General features: G+C 44.2%; 1 protein-coding gene across 2 annotated transcripts in view; it reads left to right on the top strand.

Annotated features, from left to right (window-relative positions):
• cop1 (COP1 E3 ubiquitin ligase) overlaps positions 1 to 20,213 on the top strand; it is a 147,243-nt gene that overhangs the window by 32,316 nt on the left and 94,714 nt on the right. For both annotated transcript variants that reach the window (XM_072573383.1, XM_072573382.1), the window contains exons 4-5: positions 600 to 664; positions 2,705 to 2,824. In XM_072573383.1, the coding sequence (XP_072429484.1) occupies positions 600 to 664; positions 2,705 to 2,824 (185 nt within the window). The remainder of the gene's footprint in view (positions 1 to 599; positions 665 to 2,704; positions 2,825 to 20,213) is intronic.

Below are 20,213 nucleotides of genomic sequence, written 5' to 3'. Positions count from 1 at the left end.
GCCAAAGGATTTTGAAAAGTACTGCTCCTATAAGAAATCAAGTGCACTTAAATATTTAGTGATTTAGATTACTTGGATTTAAAGTTCAGAGAAGTCATGCTGTCTGCACCAACCTCACCAATTTCTTAACTTCCTGCACTTCTAACATTGCATTTGGTTGTAGAATAAATAACCAAGACTTTGGTTAAAATTGGAAGCTGTGGTTACCCTCCTGTCCCTTAGCTTGGTATGTAGTACATACTGTGCCTGTTGGAGCTTTTCTACAAAACGGCAAGGGAGAATTATGCTATCTAATCCTGTACTGTATCTACACAAGGAAATTTAATGGGACAGTTTTAGTGTGATTAGGGCTTTATTGTATCTAACCTTATGTTGGACTTGTCCTGGGAGTGTTCGATGGGGACAGAGTAGAGGAAGCTACAATCTGTAGCCCCCATTCTGTCCCAGAACTGTGTGGGCAAAGGAGTTTTGTTGCATTTTATTTATTCCAAGCCAGGAGTGCGACACATTTTCACCAATTTCAATTGAACTTCAAGCAGGTTTGTTTGTTTCGGTTCTTGGTTGCAACTTTGGTAATTATTCCCTGTTCCTTTTTATAGTGAACGAACTAATCCTAAAACAGAAGCAGAGATCTGAAGAAAAACGACTAAAACTTGAACATCCAGTAAGTACAAATTGCCATTATCATGCCAAGTGCCACAGGGGAAGCTCTGAACATGTGGAGTTATGTTAGCAGAATGGATTGAAAGACTGACCCCAGGCTGGTGGGTAGAGGTTACTAGAAGCTGCTGACAATTATTTGGAATTAGGAAGGTTGTACCATTGGTCACCAGTTGCAGAAATTATTTGCAGTCCATGTGAGGTGTATTGTTAATGGGGATGGCTGCACCAAAACACAGGAAGATGTAAACAAGATTGTGATGCAGGTTATGGTGTTCCTCTGACTTTGCTGCTTTTGTTTTTGGGTAAGGTGGTAGTGTTGCTGGTGTGCGGTCAAAGTCCTTGTGACCATTGGATTATCTTTATTAGAAGTTGTAGTTATTTCTTGCTTAATACTGTAAACTTCTTGTCTTTGTTTTCTGAACATTTTCTCAGGATGGATGATCCTTGTAAATCTTCTATGCATCTTCGCCAGTGCTGCTTGTCTCCAGATTGTCAGATCTTTGCTGAGGAACAAGAATTTACAGATTGATTGTTCAGTCACTGGTTAGAGGCAGCAGCTGATATAAAATAGCAGGAAAGAATAATTGGCAACTTTCCAGGCTTAAGTTACTTCTCAGATATACAAACAGACTGTGCATTCCAGTCTGGAGACCTTCTGTCCATTTGTTATTCGCGCACACTAACTGCCCAGGATCCAATCATCAAGCTGAAGTCAGGCTAATGACCTCTGGAATCCAGAACTGGCCCCAATTGTACAAGTGAGTCAGCAATCTGTTGCTGGCTAAACCTCACTTTGCGCACCCACCCCATATCATGGTGTCTTGTCTCTCCTCCCACACTGCTTGAACAAAGCAACTGCGTAAACACAGCTCCAAATGAGCTGCAGTAACTTGTTTTTAAAGGTTCAACAATTCCTTCCCTGATCAAAAAACTATCATCTTTTGATCTGTCTGAAAAGGAACAGAAAAATGTGTTCTTTATTGTACATGCTTACAACAAGTTTTTAGGAAGGTGCATGGCATGTTAGGGTTTATTGCAAAGGGAAATATAAAATAGGGAACTTCTGTAACTATAGAAGGCCTTTGTGAGTCCACATCAGGAGTACTCTCGACAGACCTGTTTGATTTTTTAAAAAAAATATATAATTTCATCAAAATAATTTGAAGAAGGTTCACTCATCTGTTTCCTGCAGTGGGTCAGGGTGTTTTGACTTAAGAGGAAAAGTTGAACAGGCTGGGCTCGACTCATTGGAGTTCAGAAGAATTTGGTTTTTATTTGTTCATGGGATGTGGTCCTGTTGGTTTGGTCAACATTTGTTATCCATCCCTAATTCCCCAAAGGAGCGAGTTAGGTGTTTGCCACATTGCTGTGGATCGACAGTCACCTGTGATCAGGTGAAGATAGCTGATTTTCCTTCACTAAACCATGATTGAATCAATTGGATTTTTAAGAAAACTGGGGCAGTGGTTACATTAGGCCATTGTTTTATTCTAGATTCTTGTTAAATTCAAATTTCACTTTCTGCCACGGTGAGACTTCAATCCATGTCCCAGCATGTGAACCTCTGATTCTGGATTACTAGTCCAATGACACAACCAGCATGTCTATTGAAACAGAGATGATCCTGAGGGGATTTGACAGGTGGTTGTTTCTACTTGTGATAGCAACTAGATCTCGGGCAGAATAAAAGTGGTCGGATCACTCAGAATAAAAACAAGTGTACTTCCGTTCAATATGGAGAAGTTTTTTTTTTGTCAGACTGGTCTGTGAGTGTTCCATAGACCAAAGAGCAGTGAAGTTATTGAAGTTATTCAAGACTGAGAGAGATTTTTGATCAGCAAGAGTTGGGGTTGGAATGGAATGTGGAGGTCAAGCTATTGCCATTATCCAAAGGCCAAACAGGCTTGAGGAGCTGAATGGTACTGCTATTCTTGGTGTTCTTATGATTAATACCTGATGGTATGGAAGATCCTCCTATTTGTTGTAGTAGAAGGGTGACATATACAGGCTTGATAGTGATTTTTGAACCACTTTGTTTTAGAATGGCCACCGATGGCAGGCAATTCAGGATGTGCTGATCACAGATCAGGATAGTCTGGATCTCCCGAATGTAAACCTCATGCTGGAGCTGATAATACAGAAGAAGCAGCAGCTGGAAGCGGTGAGTACTCTGGTGCCACCTGGGTATAACATGGTCAGGAGATGGGAGACTGGCATGGCAGACAGCTAAAAGTGGAGTAAAACACAGTTCTGCCACATGGCAAAGTGTTTCAGCTCATGCTATGTTATTCATTCACATTCACCACACATCACCACCTGTCATTTGGCCTTTGGTGTCTGTCTTGCTTCAGCTCAATTGACTTTAAATCAAGTTTTCTTTTTTGGTCATCACATATTTCATCTCATTCTCAACCGCTCCTGACAAGAGCTGCACTGGGAACATTGGAGTAGGAGGAGGAGGTCATTCAGTATTTAAAATATGCGCCACCATTCTAAATAATATCTGATCATCTACTTCAATACCATATTCCCGAACTATTCCGTTATCTATCCCATATATCGTTATCGAAAAATCTATCTGTTGCTGCCTTGGATTTAATCAATGTTTGAGCCCTCAAGTAGAGAAGTTCAAAGATTCACTCACCCTCTGAGTAAAGAAACTCTTATCTTGGTCCTAAATGATATGCCTCTTAGTCTGGGACTGTGCTCCCACAGTGAGGGAGGGTTCACCACCCACAGCCAGGAGAAATCACCCTTCCAGCATGCACCCTGTTGAGACTTCAAGAATTATGTAGATTTCTCTGAGATCACCTTTCATTCTTCTAATTTCTAGGGATCACAGGTTCTGTCTCCTCAATTTTTCCTCAGAAAGATGTCCTACCTATTATTAATTGCTTCGGGAGAAGGTGATGGTAAGCATTGCCTTGATTGCTGTGACCCGTGTTGTGTAGGTAGACTGATTGTGCTGTCAGGAAGAAAGTTCCATTGACAGTGAAGGAATGATGGTATTGTTTCATGCCAGGATGGTGAATCGCTTGGAGGGGAACTTGCAGATGAGGTTATTTCCATGTATGTGCTGTTCCTGTCCTCCTACTTGGCAGATGCCACTAGTTTGAAAGGAGATTTTACATTTCCTAACATTGACTGGGATTGTCGAAGTGTTAAGGGCTTGGACGAAGAGAAATTGGTTAAATGTGTTCAGGAAGAATTTCTCATGCAGTATGTAGATGATTAGATTAGATTACTTAGTGTGGAAACAGGCCCTTCGGCCCAACAAGTCCACACCAACCTGCCACCCACCCATAACCCTACATTTACTCTATACCTAACACTATGGGCAATTTAGCATGGCCAATTCACCTGACCTGCACATCTTTGGACTGTGGGAGGAAACAGGAGCACCTGGAGGAAACCCACGCAGACACTGGGAGAATGTGCAAACTCCACACAGTCGCCTGAGGCGGGAATTGAACCCAGGTCTCTGGCGCTGTGAGGCAGCAGTGCTAACCACTGTGCCACCGTGCTGCCCGCAATACTAGAGAAGGAGCAAATAAAATAGGGTAAATGATAGGAATATTAGAAGGAGAGCACTTTGGGACCAGGATTATAATTGCATTAGTTTTAAAATAACTATGGAAAAGAATAGATCTGATCCACAAATTAAATTTCTAAATTGGGACCAGGCCAACTTTAATGGTTTTAGACTGGAACTTGCACAAATTGACTGGGAGAGGCTGTTTGCAGACAAAGGGTCATCTGGCAAGTGGGAGATTTTCAAAAGTGAGTTAATGAGGGTGCAATGTCAGCATGTTCCTGTTAGAATGACAGGTAAGACTGGCAGGAGTAGGGAATCCTGGCTCAGTGGTTAGCACTGCTGCCTCACAGCACCAGGGTCCCAGGTTTGATTCCAGCCTTGGGTGACTGTCCGTGTGGAGTTTGCACATTCTCCCCATGTCTGCGTGGGTTTCTTCCAGGTGCTCCAGTTTCCTCCCACACTCCAAAGATGTGCAGGCCATGCTAAATTGCCCATAGTGTTAGGTGCAATAGTCAAGAGGGAAATGTGTCTGGGTGGGTTACTCTTCAGAGGTTAGGTCTGGCTTTGTTAGGCCGAAGGATCTGTTTCCATACTGTAGCAAATCTAAAGAGTAATTGAGGCCCTGGTCTTGAAGGAAGAATGTAACTTGTAGGCAACTGGGATCAAGTAAGTTCCTTGAATATAGAGGGTATCAGATAACACTTAAGAGAAAACTCAGGAGGGCTAAAAGGGGACCAGAGATGGCATCAGGTAAAGAGAATCCAAAGATTTCACCAAGTATGTGAGGGCAAAAGGTGGAGATAATCGGGCCTGTTAAAGATCAACCAGATCATCTATGTGCGGAGCCACAGGAGATGGGTAAGTTTGTAAATGAATATTTCTTGCCAGTACTTACCGTCAAGAAAGGTGTGGATATGAGGGAACTTGCGGAAATAGAGAGTGATATCTTGAAGAGTTTCCACATTACAGAAGAGGTACTGGAAGTCTTAAAAAAACATGAAAGTAGATAAATTGCCAGGACTTGAAGTGTCTCACAGGACTTTGTAGGAGGTTTGGAAGGAAATTGAGGCCTCCAGTAGAGAGATTTGTATCAGCGACAGCAATTAGTGAAGTGCTTGAGGTTTGCAGGGTGGCTAATATTGTGACATTATTTAAGAGATGCTGCAGGGAAATGCCTGCAAACTACAAACTGGTCTGCTTAATGTTTGTGGTGAGAGGGAATTCTGGGAGACAGGATCAAGAGGCATTTGGGATGATCAGCGTGGCTTTGTGCATGGGAAATCATGTCTCACGAATTTGGTTGAGTTTTTTGAAGGGGTGACCAAGAACGGAGATGAGGGCAGAGCAGTAGAGGTTGTTTCCATGGACTTTAGCAAGGCTTTTGACAAGGTACTACGTAGTGGGTTGTTGGGTCAGGTTAAATCTCTGTGTCCGGGGAGAACTAGCCGATGTTTGTTTTTCAGATTGGAGGCCAGTAACCAGTGGTGTGCTGGTGGTAGGTCCACTGTTATTTGTCATAAATGTGAATGATTAATTTGGATGGGAATTTAAGAGATATGGTTAGTAAGTTTGCGAATGACACTAAGATTGTTGGTATAGTGGACGGTGAAGATGATTATCTGATAATGTAGCACGATCTTGATCAATTGGGCTTAGTGGGGTGAGGAATGGCAGGAGGAATTTAACGTAGATAAAAGCAAGGTATTGCAAGGTGTTGCATTTTGGTCATGCAAACCAGGGTAGGACTTACCCAGTCAATGGTAGGGTTTGGGGAATGTTCTCGAGCAAGGAGATGTTGGTGTTATAGTTCATAGGTCCTTGAAGATGGATCGCAGGTAGACATGCACTAAAGAAGGCTTTCTGCATGCTCGGTTTTATCAGGCAGAGGATAGAGTACAAGAGGTGGGACATCTTGTTGCAGCTACACAAGGCACTGATGAGGCCATATTTGAAGTACTGCGTGCAGTTCTGCTTGCCTTACTGTAAAAAGAATAATATTAAACTAGAAAAAGTGCAGAAAAGATTTCCTGGGATGCTACCTGGCCTGGAAGGTTAGTGTTATAAGGATAGGCTGGAACGTTTTTCCTTGGGGCATAGGAGTCGTGAGTGGTGACCTTGTAGAGAGCGAGGAGATCATGAGAGGCAAAGGTAGGGTAGATAACAGGCAGCTTTTCCCCATGGTAGGGGAGTATAAACCAAGAGGGCAGAGGTTTAAGGTGAGAGGGGTAAAATATAAGAGTCAAGAGTCCAATTGTTTCAACAGGATGGTGAGTGTCTGGAGCAGGCTTCTCGAGGTAGTGGTGAAAGCGAGTACAATTAAGAAATATTTAGATAGGTACGTATATGAGATAGGTATGTAAGGATATGGACCAAATGCAGGCAAAAGAGACTATTTTAAACTGTGAAAAATGAGCAGCATGGGTTCATTCATCTGTTTGAATACCATGAAAGTATCACTTCTTTCATGTGTAAATCACAAAACCTTTTTTTTAAAGTTGCATTTTCGGGTTAGCTGTTACCAATGGTAATAGCTAGACAATATGTTGAAGGTGTTGGCCCCCTGTGTTCTCTGTCTATGCCATGATGTTTAGATTGATTCTAATCTAAAAAGTGAGATAACTGAGTTTTTACGTGAATTCATGCAGTTTTTGAGCTGAGTTTTACATGCATGCATGCAGTTTTGAGCAAAGTACAATGTAACCCTGCAAGTACAAATTCACCCCACAAAATATGTGTACATGTGAGTCTTTGTTTGTCTGTGTGTCTGTCTATCTGGGTTGGGGGTTGAGAGTGTGAGAAAGTGTATGTGTGTGTGTGTATTGAGTGTAGAGTGTTAAGTCTGTGAGGGGGTGCATGTGGGAGTGTGTGTATGTGTGTGTGTGTAGGTGTCTGTGTGCGCGTTTGTGTGTATAGGAGTGCCTGTCTGTGTGTGTGGGAGAGAGGGAGTGTGTGAGAGTGTCTTGAGTGTGTATAGTGCAATGGTGGTCACCTGTAATGTGACATGAACCCAAGGTCCCGGTTGAGGCCCTCCCTATGGGTGTCCTTCCAATTAAACCTGTTGGACTATAACCTGATGTTGTGTGATTTTTAACTTTGTACACCCCAGTCCAACACCGGCATCTCCAAATCACCATCTGGTTCACTAATGTCCCTTAGGAAATCTGCCATCCTTACCTAGTCTGGCCTACATGTGACTCCAGAGCCATAGCAATGTGGCTGACTCTCAGCTGCCCTCTGAAATGGCCCAGCAAGCCACTCAGTTGTATCAGTTGCTAGAAAGTCACAACAATCACGTGGCATCAACCTTGAAACTGGAAAAGACAATGGCAAAAACACAATCAGCCCTGTCGACCATGCAAAGTCCTCCTTTTCAACATCTGGTTACTAGTGCCGAAATTGGGAGAGCTGTCTCACAGACGAGTCAAGCAACATGGTCATTCTTAGAGAATTATACCTTACAGATAACACCCCAGACACCACCATTACCATCCCTGGGTATGTCCTGTCCCACTGGTAGGACAGACCCAGCAGGGGTGGCGGCACAGTGGTATACGGTCGGGAGGGAGTTGCCCTGGGAGCCCTTGACATTGACTCCAGAGCCCATGAAGTCTCATGGCTTCAGGTTAAACATGGGCAAGGAAATTTCTTGCTGGTTATCATGTACCGTCCTCCTTCGGATGTTGAATCAATAATCCTCCAGGTTGAACAATACTTGGAGGAAGCACAGAGGGTGGCAAGGGCGCAGTATGTACTCTAGGTGGTGGATTTCAATGTCTGCCACCAAGAGTGGCTTGACAGTAGCATTACTGATCGAGGTGTTCGGGTCCTAAAGAATAGAACTGCTAGACTGGGTCTGAGGCAGGTGGTGAAGGAACCAACAAAAGGAAAAAAACATGCCTGACCTCGTCCTTAGTAATCTGCTGGCTGCAGAAGCATCTGTCCATGACAGTATGGATAAAAGTGACCATCACACTGTCCTTGTGGAGATGAAGTCCAGCCTTCACATTGAGACTAACCTTTATAGTGTAGTGTGGCACTATCACCGTGTGAAATGGGACAGATTTCAAACAGATCTAACAACTCAAAACTGGGCATCCATGAGGCGCTGTGGGCCATCAACAGCACAGAACTGTTTCCAGCACAGTCGGCATCCTCATGGCCTGACGTATCCCCCCACTTAACCATTACCATCAAGCCAGTGGATGAACCCTGGTTCAGTGGAGAGGGCATGCCAGGAGCAGCATTAGACATACCTAAAAATGGGGTATTAACCTGGTGAAGCTACCAAACAGGAGTACTTGCTGTTTAGGCCATTTGGCACGCGAGTGGTAGGCAGAGCTAAGCAATGCCAGCGGATCAGATCTCAGCTCAACAGTCCTTCCACATAGTCATTTAATTGGTAGACAATTAAACTACTCACTGGAGGAGGAGGCTTCACAAATATCCCCATCCTCAATGATGGTGGAGCCCAGCACATCAGTACAAAAGATAAAACTGACGCATTTGCAACTATCTTCAGTCAGAAGTGCAGAGTGAATGATCCATCTCAGGTTCCTCTTTGGTCCCCAGCAAAACAAATATCAGTCTCCAATTCGATTCACTCCATGTGATATCAAGGAACAGCTGGAGGCACTGGATACTACAAAGGCAATGGGCCTAGATCACATTCTGGCAATAGTGCTTGCCACTCCTCTAGCCAAGCTCTTCCAGTACAGTTACTACACTGACATCTACCCGACATTGTGGAAAACTGACCAGGTATGTCCTGTAGACAAAAAAAAGGACAAATTCAATCTGGCCAATTACCACCCAATAAGTCTACTGTCCATCAGTAAAGTAATGGAAGGACTCATCAACAGTGCAGTTAAGCAGCACCCGCTCAGCAACAACTTGCTCAATGATGCAGAGTTTGGTTTCACCATGGTCATTCAGCTCCTTATCTCATAACAGCCTTGGTTCAAACAGGGACAAAAGAGCTGAATTCCAGAGGGGTGGTGAGAGTGACAGCCCTTGACATCCTGGCCGTATTTGACCGCGTATAGCATCAAGGAGCTCTGGCAAAAGTGGAATCAGTGCATATCGGGGGCAAACAGTCTGCGGTTAGTGTCATACCTGGCCCGAGGGAAGTTGGTTGTGGAGGGTCAGTCACCTTAGCTGCAGGACATCTCTACAGGAGACCCTCATGGTAGAGTCCAAGGCCCAACAATCTTCAGCTGTTTCATCAATGACCTTCCCTCTGTCATAAGGTCAGAAGTGGGGATGTTTGCCGATGACTGCTCAGTGTTCAGCACCATTCACTACTCCTCATACTGAAACAGTCTGTGCTCAAATGTAACAAGATCTGGATAGTTTCCAGTCTTGGGCCAACAAGTGGCAAGTAAAAGTCGCGCTACACAAATGCCAGTCACCAATCAGAGAATTACCATCACTGAATCCCTCTGTCAACATCCTTGGTGTTACCATTGATCAGAAACACAACTGGACTCACCACATAAACACAGTGGGTACAGGAGCAGGTCATGCGCTAAGGAATACTGCAGCAAGCAACTCACCTCCTGACACCCCAGAATCTTTTCAACTTAAGGCACAAGTCAGGTGTGTGATGGAATACTCCCCATTTTCCTGGATGGATGCAGCTCTAACAATACTCGAGAAGCTTGACACCATCCAGGACAAAACAGCCCGCTTGATTGGCACCACATCTACAAACATTCAATCCCTCCACCGCTGGTGCTCAGTCGCAGCAGTGTGTACTATCTACAAGATGCACTGCAGAAATTCACCAAAGGTCCTTAGACACCATCTTCCAAACCCACAACCACTTCCAGCTCAAAGGACAAGGGCAATAGATAGTTGGGAACACCACCTCCTGCAAGTTCCTGTCTAAGCCACTCAGTTCTCTGACTTGGAAATATACTGCCATTCCTGGAATTCCCTCCCTACTAGTATTGTGGGTCAACCCATAGCATGTGGACTGCAGCAATTCGAGAAGGCAGCTCACCATCACATTCTCAAGGGTAAATAGGGGTGGGCTATTAATGCTGGCCAGCCAGCGATGCCCAAGTCCCACAAATGAATAAAAAGAGATTGGACAGGCTTTGGGAAGTCGAGGTGGTTTACAGGATTCCAAGCCATTCTATTTATGCATTAACCCTACTTTCCTGCCCTCAAGTTACAAATTAAATGTTTATTAATCTCAAATTTATTGTGTCCCAATGTCAACTGCACCATGGGATAATGAACTTTATGCATTCACAACCCCTTTAAAAGAAGTAATTCCTCCTCAACTCTTTCAAATCTGCCTCTTCCCTGATTTACAGTTTTAGGCTAAGATTCCTACGTATTTAAAAGTCATACAACACCAGGTTATAGTCCAACAGGTTTATTTAGAAGCACTAGCTTTCGGAGCACTGCTCCTTCATCAGGTGGGTGTGGTATATAAGATCGTAAGACACAGAATTTGTAACAAGTGTTTACAGTGTGGTGCAACTGAAATTACATATTGAAAAAGACCTGGATTTTTTGTTAAGTCTCTCACCTTTTAGAATGGCCATGTTGGATTCAGTTCTTTTATGTGTGAATCCCAGAACTTGCTTTTAAAGTTACATTGTCAAGTGAGCTTTAACAATAGGTGCCATATCATCTCAGATAATGCATTGAAGGTGTGAGGTGCCCTGTGTGAGGCGGTCTGTGCCCCAGTGTTCAGACTGATTCTATATCTAAAAAGGATTTACAGAATCTTACATGGATTCATGCAGTCTTTTTTCAAAATAAAATAAATTCTACAAGTACAAATTCACCCCACAAATGTGTTTGCGTGTGGGGGGGGGGCAGGGAATATAAGTGTGAGAGTGTGTGTGTATATGTATGTATGAGTGTGCAGGTGTTTAAGTCTGAGAGGTTACATATGTGGGTGTGTACATGTGAGTGTATGAGAGAGAGCTTGTGTTTGGGCGGCACAGTGGCTCAGTGGTTAGCACTGCTGCCTCACAGCACCAGGGACCCTGGTTTGATTCCAGCCTCTGGTGACTGTGCAAACTCCACACAGACATTCTCCCAGTGTCTGTGTGGTTTCCTCCCACAATCCAAAGATGTGCAGGTGAGGTGAATTGGCTGTGCTAAATTGCCCATAGCGTTCAGGGATATATAGGTTAGGTGCACGAGTCAAGGGTAAGTGTAGGGGAATGGGATACTCTTCGGAGGGTCAGTGTAGACCTATTGGGTTGAAAGCTTGTTCCCATGCAGTAGGGATTCTAATTCTGAGTGGCAGAGAGTCTGCGTGAGTATATGGGTTTGTAGGACTGTGTGTGTAGTGCAGTGGGGTCACCTGTAGTGTCCCAGTTGAGGCCACCTGCACGGGTACCGAATTTGGCTATCAGCCTCTGCTTGGCCACGTTGCATTGTTGCCTGTCCCAAAGTCCACCTTGGAGGACAGCTACCCGAAGGTCCGAGGTCGAATGTCCTGGACTGCTGAAGTGTTTTGTGTCTTACAATCTTATACTCCGCAACCACCTGGTGAAGGAGCAGCATTCCAAAGGCTTGTGCTTCTAAATAAACCTGATGGACTCTCACCTAGTGTTGTGATTTTTTTTACTTTTGTGCACCCCAGCACCACCAAATCATCATCCCCACCTATGACCTTACCATGTCATTGAAGCACCTGAAGATGTTTCAAACTCAGATACTCCCCTGAGGAACTGCTGCTGCCATGTCCTGGAGCTGAGTTGACACAGCTCAACCAACCTAAAACTCACTGTTTCTGGTGCCTTGCCTGATGCTCGTTTTGTCTTTTCTACTTTTCTACGTGGTTTAATGTGGCTGAAAAGATTTCTTAGCCATGTCAGAGTTCAGTTAAGAATCACCTACGTGGGTAAGAACATAAAGCATGAGCAGAAGTACATTGTTCAGCGTATCAAGTCTGCTGTGACATTAAGTGGCTAGTCTGATTATCCTCAAACTCCACTTTCCTGCCTTTCCCAATCCCTTAGTAATTGCAAAGACTATAAGAGACAAATATTCATATTTAATGACCTGCCCTCTGCAGTAAAGAATTTCATAGATTCGTTAGCCTCTGAGAAGAAATTCTTCCAACATTTCTGTATTAAATATATGATCCCTTCATCACAGGTTATATTACTTTCCCACAAAGCACGACAGCTCTACATCTATACTGTCAAATCTCCAAAGAAGCTTTTAGCGTCATAGAGATGTACTGCACAGAAAGAGACCCTTCGGTCCAACCCTTCAATGCCGACTAGACATCCCAACCCAATCTAGTCCCATCTGCCAGCACCCGGCCCATATCCCTCCAAACCCTTCCTATTCATGTACCCATCCAAATGCCTTTTAAATGTTGCAATTGTACCAGCCTCCACCACATCCTCTGGCAGCTCATTCCATACACATACCACCCTCTGCGTGAAAAAGTTGCCCCTTAGGTCTCTTTTATACCTTTCCCCTCTCACCCTAAACCAATGCCCTCTAGTTCTGGGCTCCCAGACCCCCGGGAAAAGACTTTGCCTATTTATCCTATCCATGCCCCTTATAATTTTATAAACCTCTATCAGGTCACCCCTCAGCCTCCCACACTCCAGGGAAAACAGCCCCAGCCTGTTCAGCCTCTCCCTGTAGCTCAGATCCTCCTTGATCCTGGCAACATCCTTGTAAATCTTTTCTGAACCCTTTCAAATTTCACAACATCTTTCTGATACAAAGGAAACCAGAATTGCACGCAATATTCCAACAGTGGCCTAACCTAATCATGTTATAGCCGCAACATGACCTCCCAACTCCAGTACTCAATACTCTGACCAATAAAGGAAAGCATACCAAACGCCTTCTTCACTATCCTATCTATCTGCGATTCCGCTTTCAAGGAGCTATGAACCTGCACTCCAAGGTCTCTTTGTTCAGCAACACTCCCTAGGACCTTACCATTAAGTGTAGAAGTCCTGCTAAGATTTGCTTTCCCAAAATGCAACACCTCACATTTATCTGAATTAATCTCCATCTGCCACTTCTCAGCCCATTGGCCCATCTGGTCCAGATCCTGTTGTAATCTGAGGTAATCCTCTTCGTTGTCCACTACACCTCCAATTTTGGTGTCATCTGCAAACTTAGTAACTGTACCTCTTATGCTCGCATCCAAATCATTTATGCAAATAACAAAAATTAGAGGGCCCAGCACCGATCCTTGTGGCACTCCACTGGTCACAGGTCTCCAGTCTGTGACCCTCTGTCTTCTACCTTTGAGCCAGTTCAGTATCCAAATGGCTAGTTCTCCCTGTATTCCATGAGATCTAACCTTGCTCATCAGTCTCCCATGGGGAACCTTGTCAAACGCCTTACTGAAGTCCATATAGATCACGTCTGCTGCTCTGTTCTCATCAATCTTCTTTGTTACTTCTCCAAAAAACTCAGTCAAATTTGTGAGACATGATTTCCCACGCACAAAGCCATGTTGTCTATCCCGAATCAGTCCTTGCCTTTCCAAATCTATGTACGTCCCGTCGCTCAAGATTCCATCTTGCCCACCACCAAGGTCAGGGTCACCAGTCTATAGTTTCCTGGCTTGTCTTTACCGCCCTTCTTAAACAGTGGCACCACCTTTGCTAACTTCTTCATTCACAGGATATCACGAGCTAGGTCATTTATTGTCCACCTCTAGGTGCCCAGAGGGCAGTTTAGAGTCAACCACACCTGAAGTCACATGCAGGCCAGACTAGGCAAGGGCAGCAGTTTCCTTCCCTAAAGGACATTAGTGAATCAGATGGGTTTTTCCAACAATAATCATCATTAGACTCTTAATTCCAGATTTTTATTGAATTCAAATGTCCCTAACTGCCAAGTCACGAGAGTCCTACCCAGGTGTCTGAGTTAGCAGTCCAGTGGTTATGCCAGTCAGCCATTGCCTCCCATTTATGCTATCTACTGTCTCTTCCTGGCTTTCCATAGACAATGCTGGCCGCCTTCTCTGCCTCTCTTTCCACCTATCCATTCACACACTGTTGCTTGGACTGCAACCACTCACCTTTGCTCAAATTCCACGAGCTGCAAACAATTGAGACAGATGTGTTCACTCTGGATCACCTTGATGTCCAGCTACTCCCACATGTTGCAGCATACCTGTCCTGCCATCACTATTGTATTTGATTTAATGTATGAATTAATTACTTAAAATCTCTGCTCTTTACACTTTATGGTAATGGTATTTTATTTTTATAGAAACCGGAGTAGGCCATTCAACACCTCAATCCTGCTCCACCAATTCAGTAAGATCATGGTCTAAGTCCTTGGGCCGATATTCCTTGATAGCCTTAATAAAACTTTGTCTGTCTCAGATTTCAATTTAACAATTATATTAGTATCAACCACCATTCGACAAAGAAAGTTCGAAACTTCAACATCCTGTGTAAAAGTGCTTTTTACACTGAGGGCAGTTCGCATGTGGAATGAACTTCCTGTGGAAGTGATGGGCACATTTACACCATTTTAAAGACGTTTGGAGAAGTAAATGAGTAAGAAGGGTTTGGAGGGATATGGTCCAGGCAGGTGGGACGTGTTTATTTTGGGATTATGTTTGGCATGGACTGGTTGGATCAAAGGGTCTTTCTGTGTTGTATGACTCTAACATTGTTCCTGCATAGCCTGGCCTGAATTTTTAGACTGTGCCCTTGATTCTGGAATCTTCAAATAATGGAAGTAATTTATCTCTCCTGCATTTCCTGAAGACCTCATTTAGATCACCTTCTAAATTCCAGAGGCTAAATGCCTAACTTGCCTAACCTGCCTCAACCTTAACTCCTGAAGTCCAGGTGTCATCCATATAAACCTGTGTTGAACTCCTTACAGGCCTAAAACATCCATCTGAGATGTGGTGCCCAAATCTGCTCTAAGTGGGGTCAAACTGGGGTTTTGTATAACTGCAGCATAATGTCTGCATTTCTATACTCCAGGCCTTTAGACATGAAGACGAGCATTCCATGAGCTACCTTGAGTATTTCATCAAAAATTACAAAAATCAGTATTAATCTAATACTTGGCAATTAATTTTTTTAAAAAAAGAATACTGGAGACCGAACCACAAACTGAAGACCTTAGCTTTACTTTAAAGACTAGAAATATTCACGACGATGTTGTGTTCTTGTGCAACCTGCATTTATAGAAAAATCTCATTTGACAAACAACGCTTAAAGTGTTAACGATGTAATCGTGTTACAGTTAACACACATTTTAGAGATTTGCGCTTTGGAAGCAGTGTCCCCAATTTGTCAATAGCGTTACAGAGAATTTGTGTTAATGAAACCCATGTTACAGCAGAATGATCTGTAATCCACGAATGATTCACCACTCAGTCGCTTTCCCCTCTGGCCATGCTGCGGTTTGTTACTTCACTTCACCACTGGTCTCACTGCAGGTTGGATTCTTGATCTGCTCTTACTTGCCTCGCACTCTGGAGAGTTTGCGACTTGCCGTATGTTAGTGAAACGTTTGAACCAAATATTGACTAGGAAATTAATTTCAAGCATTGCAGTAAACAGACATGCTTGGCCTTTGTTTTCTCTCTCTCTGTCTCTGTCTGTCTTTCTTTGTCTGTCTGTCTGTCTTCTCACTGCCTGAACTGCTATGCTCTTCCAGCACCATGAATCCAGAAACTGGTTTCCAGAATCTGCAGACATTGTTTTTACACTCTCTCTCGCTCAATCTCTCTCTCGCTCAATCTCTCTCTCGCTCAATCTCTCTCTCGCTCAATCTCTCTCTCGCTCAATCTCTCTCTCGCTCAATCTCTCTCTCGCTCAATCACTCTCTCGCTCAATCTCTCTCGCTCAACCGCTCTCTCGCTCAACCGCTCAATCTCTCTCGCTCAACCGCTCTCTCTCAATCGCTCTTTCTCAATCACTCTCTCCCTCTCTCTCAATCTCTCTCGCTCGCTCTCTCAATCTCTCTCACTCAATCTCTCTCTCACTCAATCTCGCTCGCTCAACCGCGCTCTCGCTCAACCGCGCTCTCGCTCAATCGCTCTCTCAATCTCCCTCTCTCTAAATCTCTCTCTCTGAATCTCTCTCGCGCTCTCTCTCTCTCTCTCAATCTCTCTCTCTCACTCAATCTCTCTCGCTCTCTCTCTCAATCTCTCTCTCACTCAATCTCGCTCTCTCTCGCTCAATCTCTCTCTCTCTCAATTCCTCTGTGTGTCTCTCTCTCACTCAATCTCTCTCTCCATCTCTCAATCTCTCTCTCTTTCTCAATCTCTCTTTCAATCTCTCTCTTGCAATCTCTCTCTCTCTCTCTCTCGCTCAATCTCTCTCTCCCACTCAATCCCCCCCTCTCTCTTTCTCTCGCTCTCTCTCTCTCTCTCTTGCTCTATCTCGCTCAATCTCTCTCTCTCGCTCAATCTCTCTCTCTCTCACTCAATTTCTCTGTCTCACTCAATCTCTCTGTATCTCATTGAATCTCTCTCTCACTCAATCTCTCACTCTCTCACTCAATCTCTCTCTCTCTCTCTCTCTCACTCCATCACTCAATCTCTCTCTCTCTCGCTCAATCTCTATCAATCTCAATCTCGCTCAATCTCTCTCTCTCTCTCTCTCACTCAATCGCTCGCTCTCCATTCCTCAATCTCTTTCTTTCTATCAATCTCTCGCTATCAATCTCTCGCTATCAATCTCTCTCTCTCTCTCACTCAATCTCTCTCTCTCGCTCAATCTCTCTCTCTCTCTCTCGCTCAACCTCTCTCACTAAATTTCTCTGTCTGACTCAATCTCTCACTCAATCTCTCTCTGACTCAATCTCTCTCTCTCTCGCTCAATCTCTCTCTCTCTCTCTCACTCAATCTCTCTCTCAATCTCTCTCTCTCACTCACTCTCTCTCTCACTCAATCCCTCTCTCTCTCTTTCACTCAATCTCTCTCTCTCTCAATCTCTCTCTCTCTCTCTCTCAATCTCTCTCTCTCTCACTCAATCTCTCTCTCGCTCAATCTCTCTCTCTCTCACTCAATCCCTCTCTCTTTCTCTCTTTCACTCAATCTCTGTCTCCCTCTCAATCCCTCACTCAATCCCTCACTCAATCCCTCACTCAATCCCTCACTCAATCCCTCACTCAATCCCTCACTCAATCCCTCACTCAATCCCTCTCTCAATCCCTCTCTCAATCCCTCTCTCAATCCCTCTCTCAATCCCTCTCTCAATCCCTCTCTCAATCCCTCTCTCAATCCCTCTCTCAATCCCTCTCTCAATCCCTCTCTCAATCTCTCTCTCAATCTCTCTCTCTCAATCTCTCTCTCTCTCACTCACACTCTCTCACTCAATCCCTCTCTCTCTCTCTCACTCAATCCCTCTCTGTCTCTCACACTCAATCTCACTCTCTCACTCAATCTCTCTCTCTCACTCAATCTCTCACTCTCTCACTCAATCTTTCTCTCACTCAATCTCTCTCATTGAATCTCTCTCTCTCTCTCACTCCATCTCTCTCTCTCTCGCTCAATTTCTCTGTATCTCATTGAATCTCTCTCTCACTCAATCTCTCTCTCTCTCACTCAATCTCTCTCTCTCTCACTCCATCACTCTATCTCTCTCTCTCCAAATCTCAATCTCTCTCTCTCACTCAATCTCTCTCTCGCTCACTCAATCTCTCTCTCTCTCACTCAATCTCTCTCTCTCAATCTCTTTCTTTCTATCTCTCTCTCCATCAATCTCTCTCTCTCAATCTCTCTCTCTCAGTCTCTCTCTCATTGAATCTCTCTCTCTCTCACTCAATCTCTCTCGCTCAATCTCTCTCTTTCGCTCAATCTCTCTCTCTCGCTCAATCTCTCTCTCTCGCTCAATCTCTCTCTCTCGCTCAATCTCTCTCTCTCGCTCAATCACTCTCTCTCTGTCACTCAATCTCTCTCTCAATCTCGTCAATCTCTCTCTCTCACTCACTCTCTCTCACTCAATCCCTCTCTCTCTTTCACTCAATCTCTCTCTCTCAATCTCTCTCTCTCACTCACTCTCTCTCTCACTCAATCCCTCTCTCTCTCTCTTTCACTCAATCTCTTTCTCTCTCAATCCCTCTCTCACTCAATCTCTCTCTCTATCTCTCAATCTCTCACTCTCTCTCTCACTCAATCCCTCTCTCTCGCTCTCTCTCTTTCACTCAATCTCTCTCTCACTCAATCTCTCTGTCTCTCATTGAATCTCTCTCTCTCTCTGACTCAATCTCTCTCACTCACTCAATCACTCTCACTCAATCTCTCTCTCACTCAATCTCTCTCTCTCTCTCTCTCACTCAATCTCTCTCTCACTCAATCTCTCTGTCTCACTCAATCTCTCTCTCTCTGACTCAATCTCTCTCACTCACTCAATCACTCTCACTCAATCTCTCTCTCTGACTCAATCTCTCTCTCTGACTCAATCTCTCTCTCTGACTCAATCTCTCTCTCTCACTCAATCTCTCTCTCTCACTCAATCTCTCTCGCTCAATCTCTTTCGCTCAATCTCTCTCTCTCGCTCAATCTCTCTCTCTCGCTCAATCTCTCTCTCTCGCTCAATCTCTCTCTCTCGCTCAATCACTCTCTCTCTGTCACTCAATCTCTCTCTCAATCTCGTCAATCTCTCTCTCTCACTCACTCTCTCTCACTCAATCCCTCTCTCTCTTTCACTCAATCTCTCTCTCTCAATTTCTCTCTCTCAATCTCTCTCTCTCTCTCAATCTCTCTCACTCTATCTCTCAATCTCTCTCTCTCTCAATCTCTCTCACTCTATCTCTCAATCTCTCTCTCTCACTCAATCTCTCTCTCTCTCTCTCTCACTCCATCACTCAATCTCGCTGTCTCCAAATCTCAATCTCTCTCTCGCTCAATCTCTATCAATCTCAATCTCGCTCAATCTCTTTATCTCACTCAATCTCTCTCTCTCGCTCAATCTCTCTCTCTCTCACTCAATCACTCTCTCTCTCACTCAATCTCTCTCTCTCAATCTCTCCCTCACTCAATCTCTTTCTCTCTCTCAATCTCTCTTTCACTCAATCTCTCTCTCTCGCTCAATCTCTCTCTCTCTCTCTTTCACTCACTCTCTCTCTCCCTCTCAATCCCTCACTCAATCTCTCTCTCAATCTCTCTCTCTCAATCTCTCTCTCACTCAATCCCTCTCTGTCTCTCTCACTCAATCTCTCTCTCTTACTCAATCTCTCTCTCTCTCACTCAATCTCTCTCTCTCTCACTCAATCACACTCTCTCACCTAATCTATCTCTCTCTCTCACTCAATCTCTCTCTCACTCAATCTCTCTCTCTCACTCAAACTCTCTCTCTCTCTCTCTCAATCTCTCTCATTCAACCTCTCTCTCATTCAATCTCTCTCTCACTCAATCTCTCTCTCTCTCTCAATCTCACTCTCTCACTCAATCTCACTCTCTCTCTTAATCTCTCTCTCTATCTCTCACTCAATCTCTATTAATCTCTATCTCGCTCAATCTCTCTCTCTCGTGCAATCTCTCTCTCTCACTCAATCTCTCTCTCTCCCAATGTCTCCCTCTCACTCAATCTCTCTCTCTCTCAATCTCTCTCTCTCTCAATCTCTCTCTCTCTCACTCAATCTCTCTCTCTCGTTCAATCTCTCTCTCTCTCTCACTCAATCTCTCTCTCTCAATCTCTCTCTCACTCAATCTCTTTCTCTCGCTCAATCTCTCTCTCACTCTCTCTCTCTCACTCAATCCCTCTCTCTTTCTCTCTTTTACTCAATCTCTCTCTCCCTCTCAATCCCTCACTCAATCTCTCTCTCAATCTCTCTCTCTCACTCACACTCTATCACTCGGTCCCTCTCTCTCTCTCTCACTCAATCCCTCTCTGTCTCTCTCACTCAATCCCTCTCTGTCTCTCTCACTCAATCACTCTCTCTCATTCAATTTCTCTCTCTCACTCAATCTCTCTCTCTCACTCAATCTCTCTCTCTCTCACTCAATCTCTCTCTCTCTCTCTCACTCAATCTCAATCTCTCACTGAAACTCTCTCTCTCTCACTCAATCTCTCTCATTCAACCTCTC

The sequence above is a fragment of the Chiloscyllium punctatum genome, chromosome 7, assembly GCF_047496795.1.
Source record: "Chiloscyllium punctatum isolate Juve2018m chromosome 7, sChiPun1.3, whole genome shotgun sequence".
In the NCBI taxonomy this organism is placed as follows: domain Eukaryota; kingdom Metazoa; phylum Chordata; class Chondrichthyes; order Orectolobiformes; family Hemiscylliidae; genus Chiloscyllium; species Chiloscyllium punctatum.
Note: the sequence above shows the minus strand (reverse complement) of the source record. Positions and strands in the feature narration are given on the sequence as shown.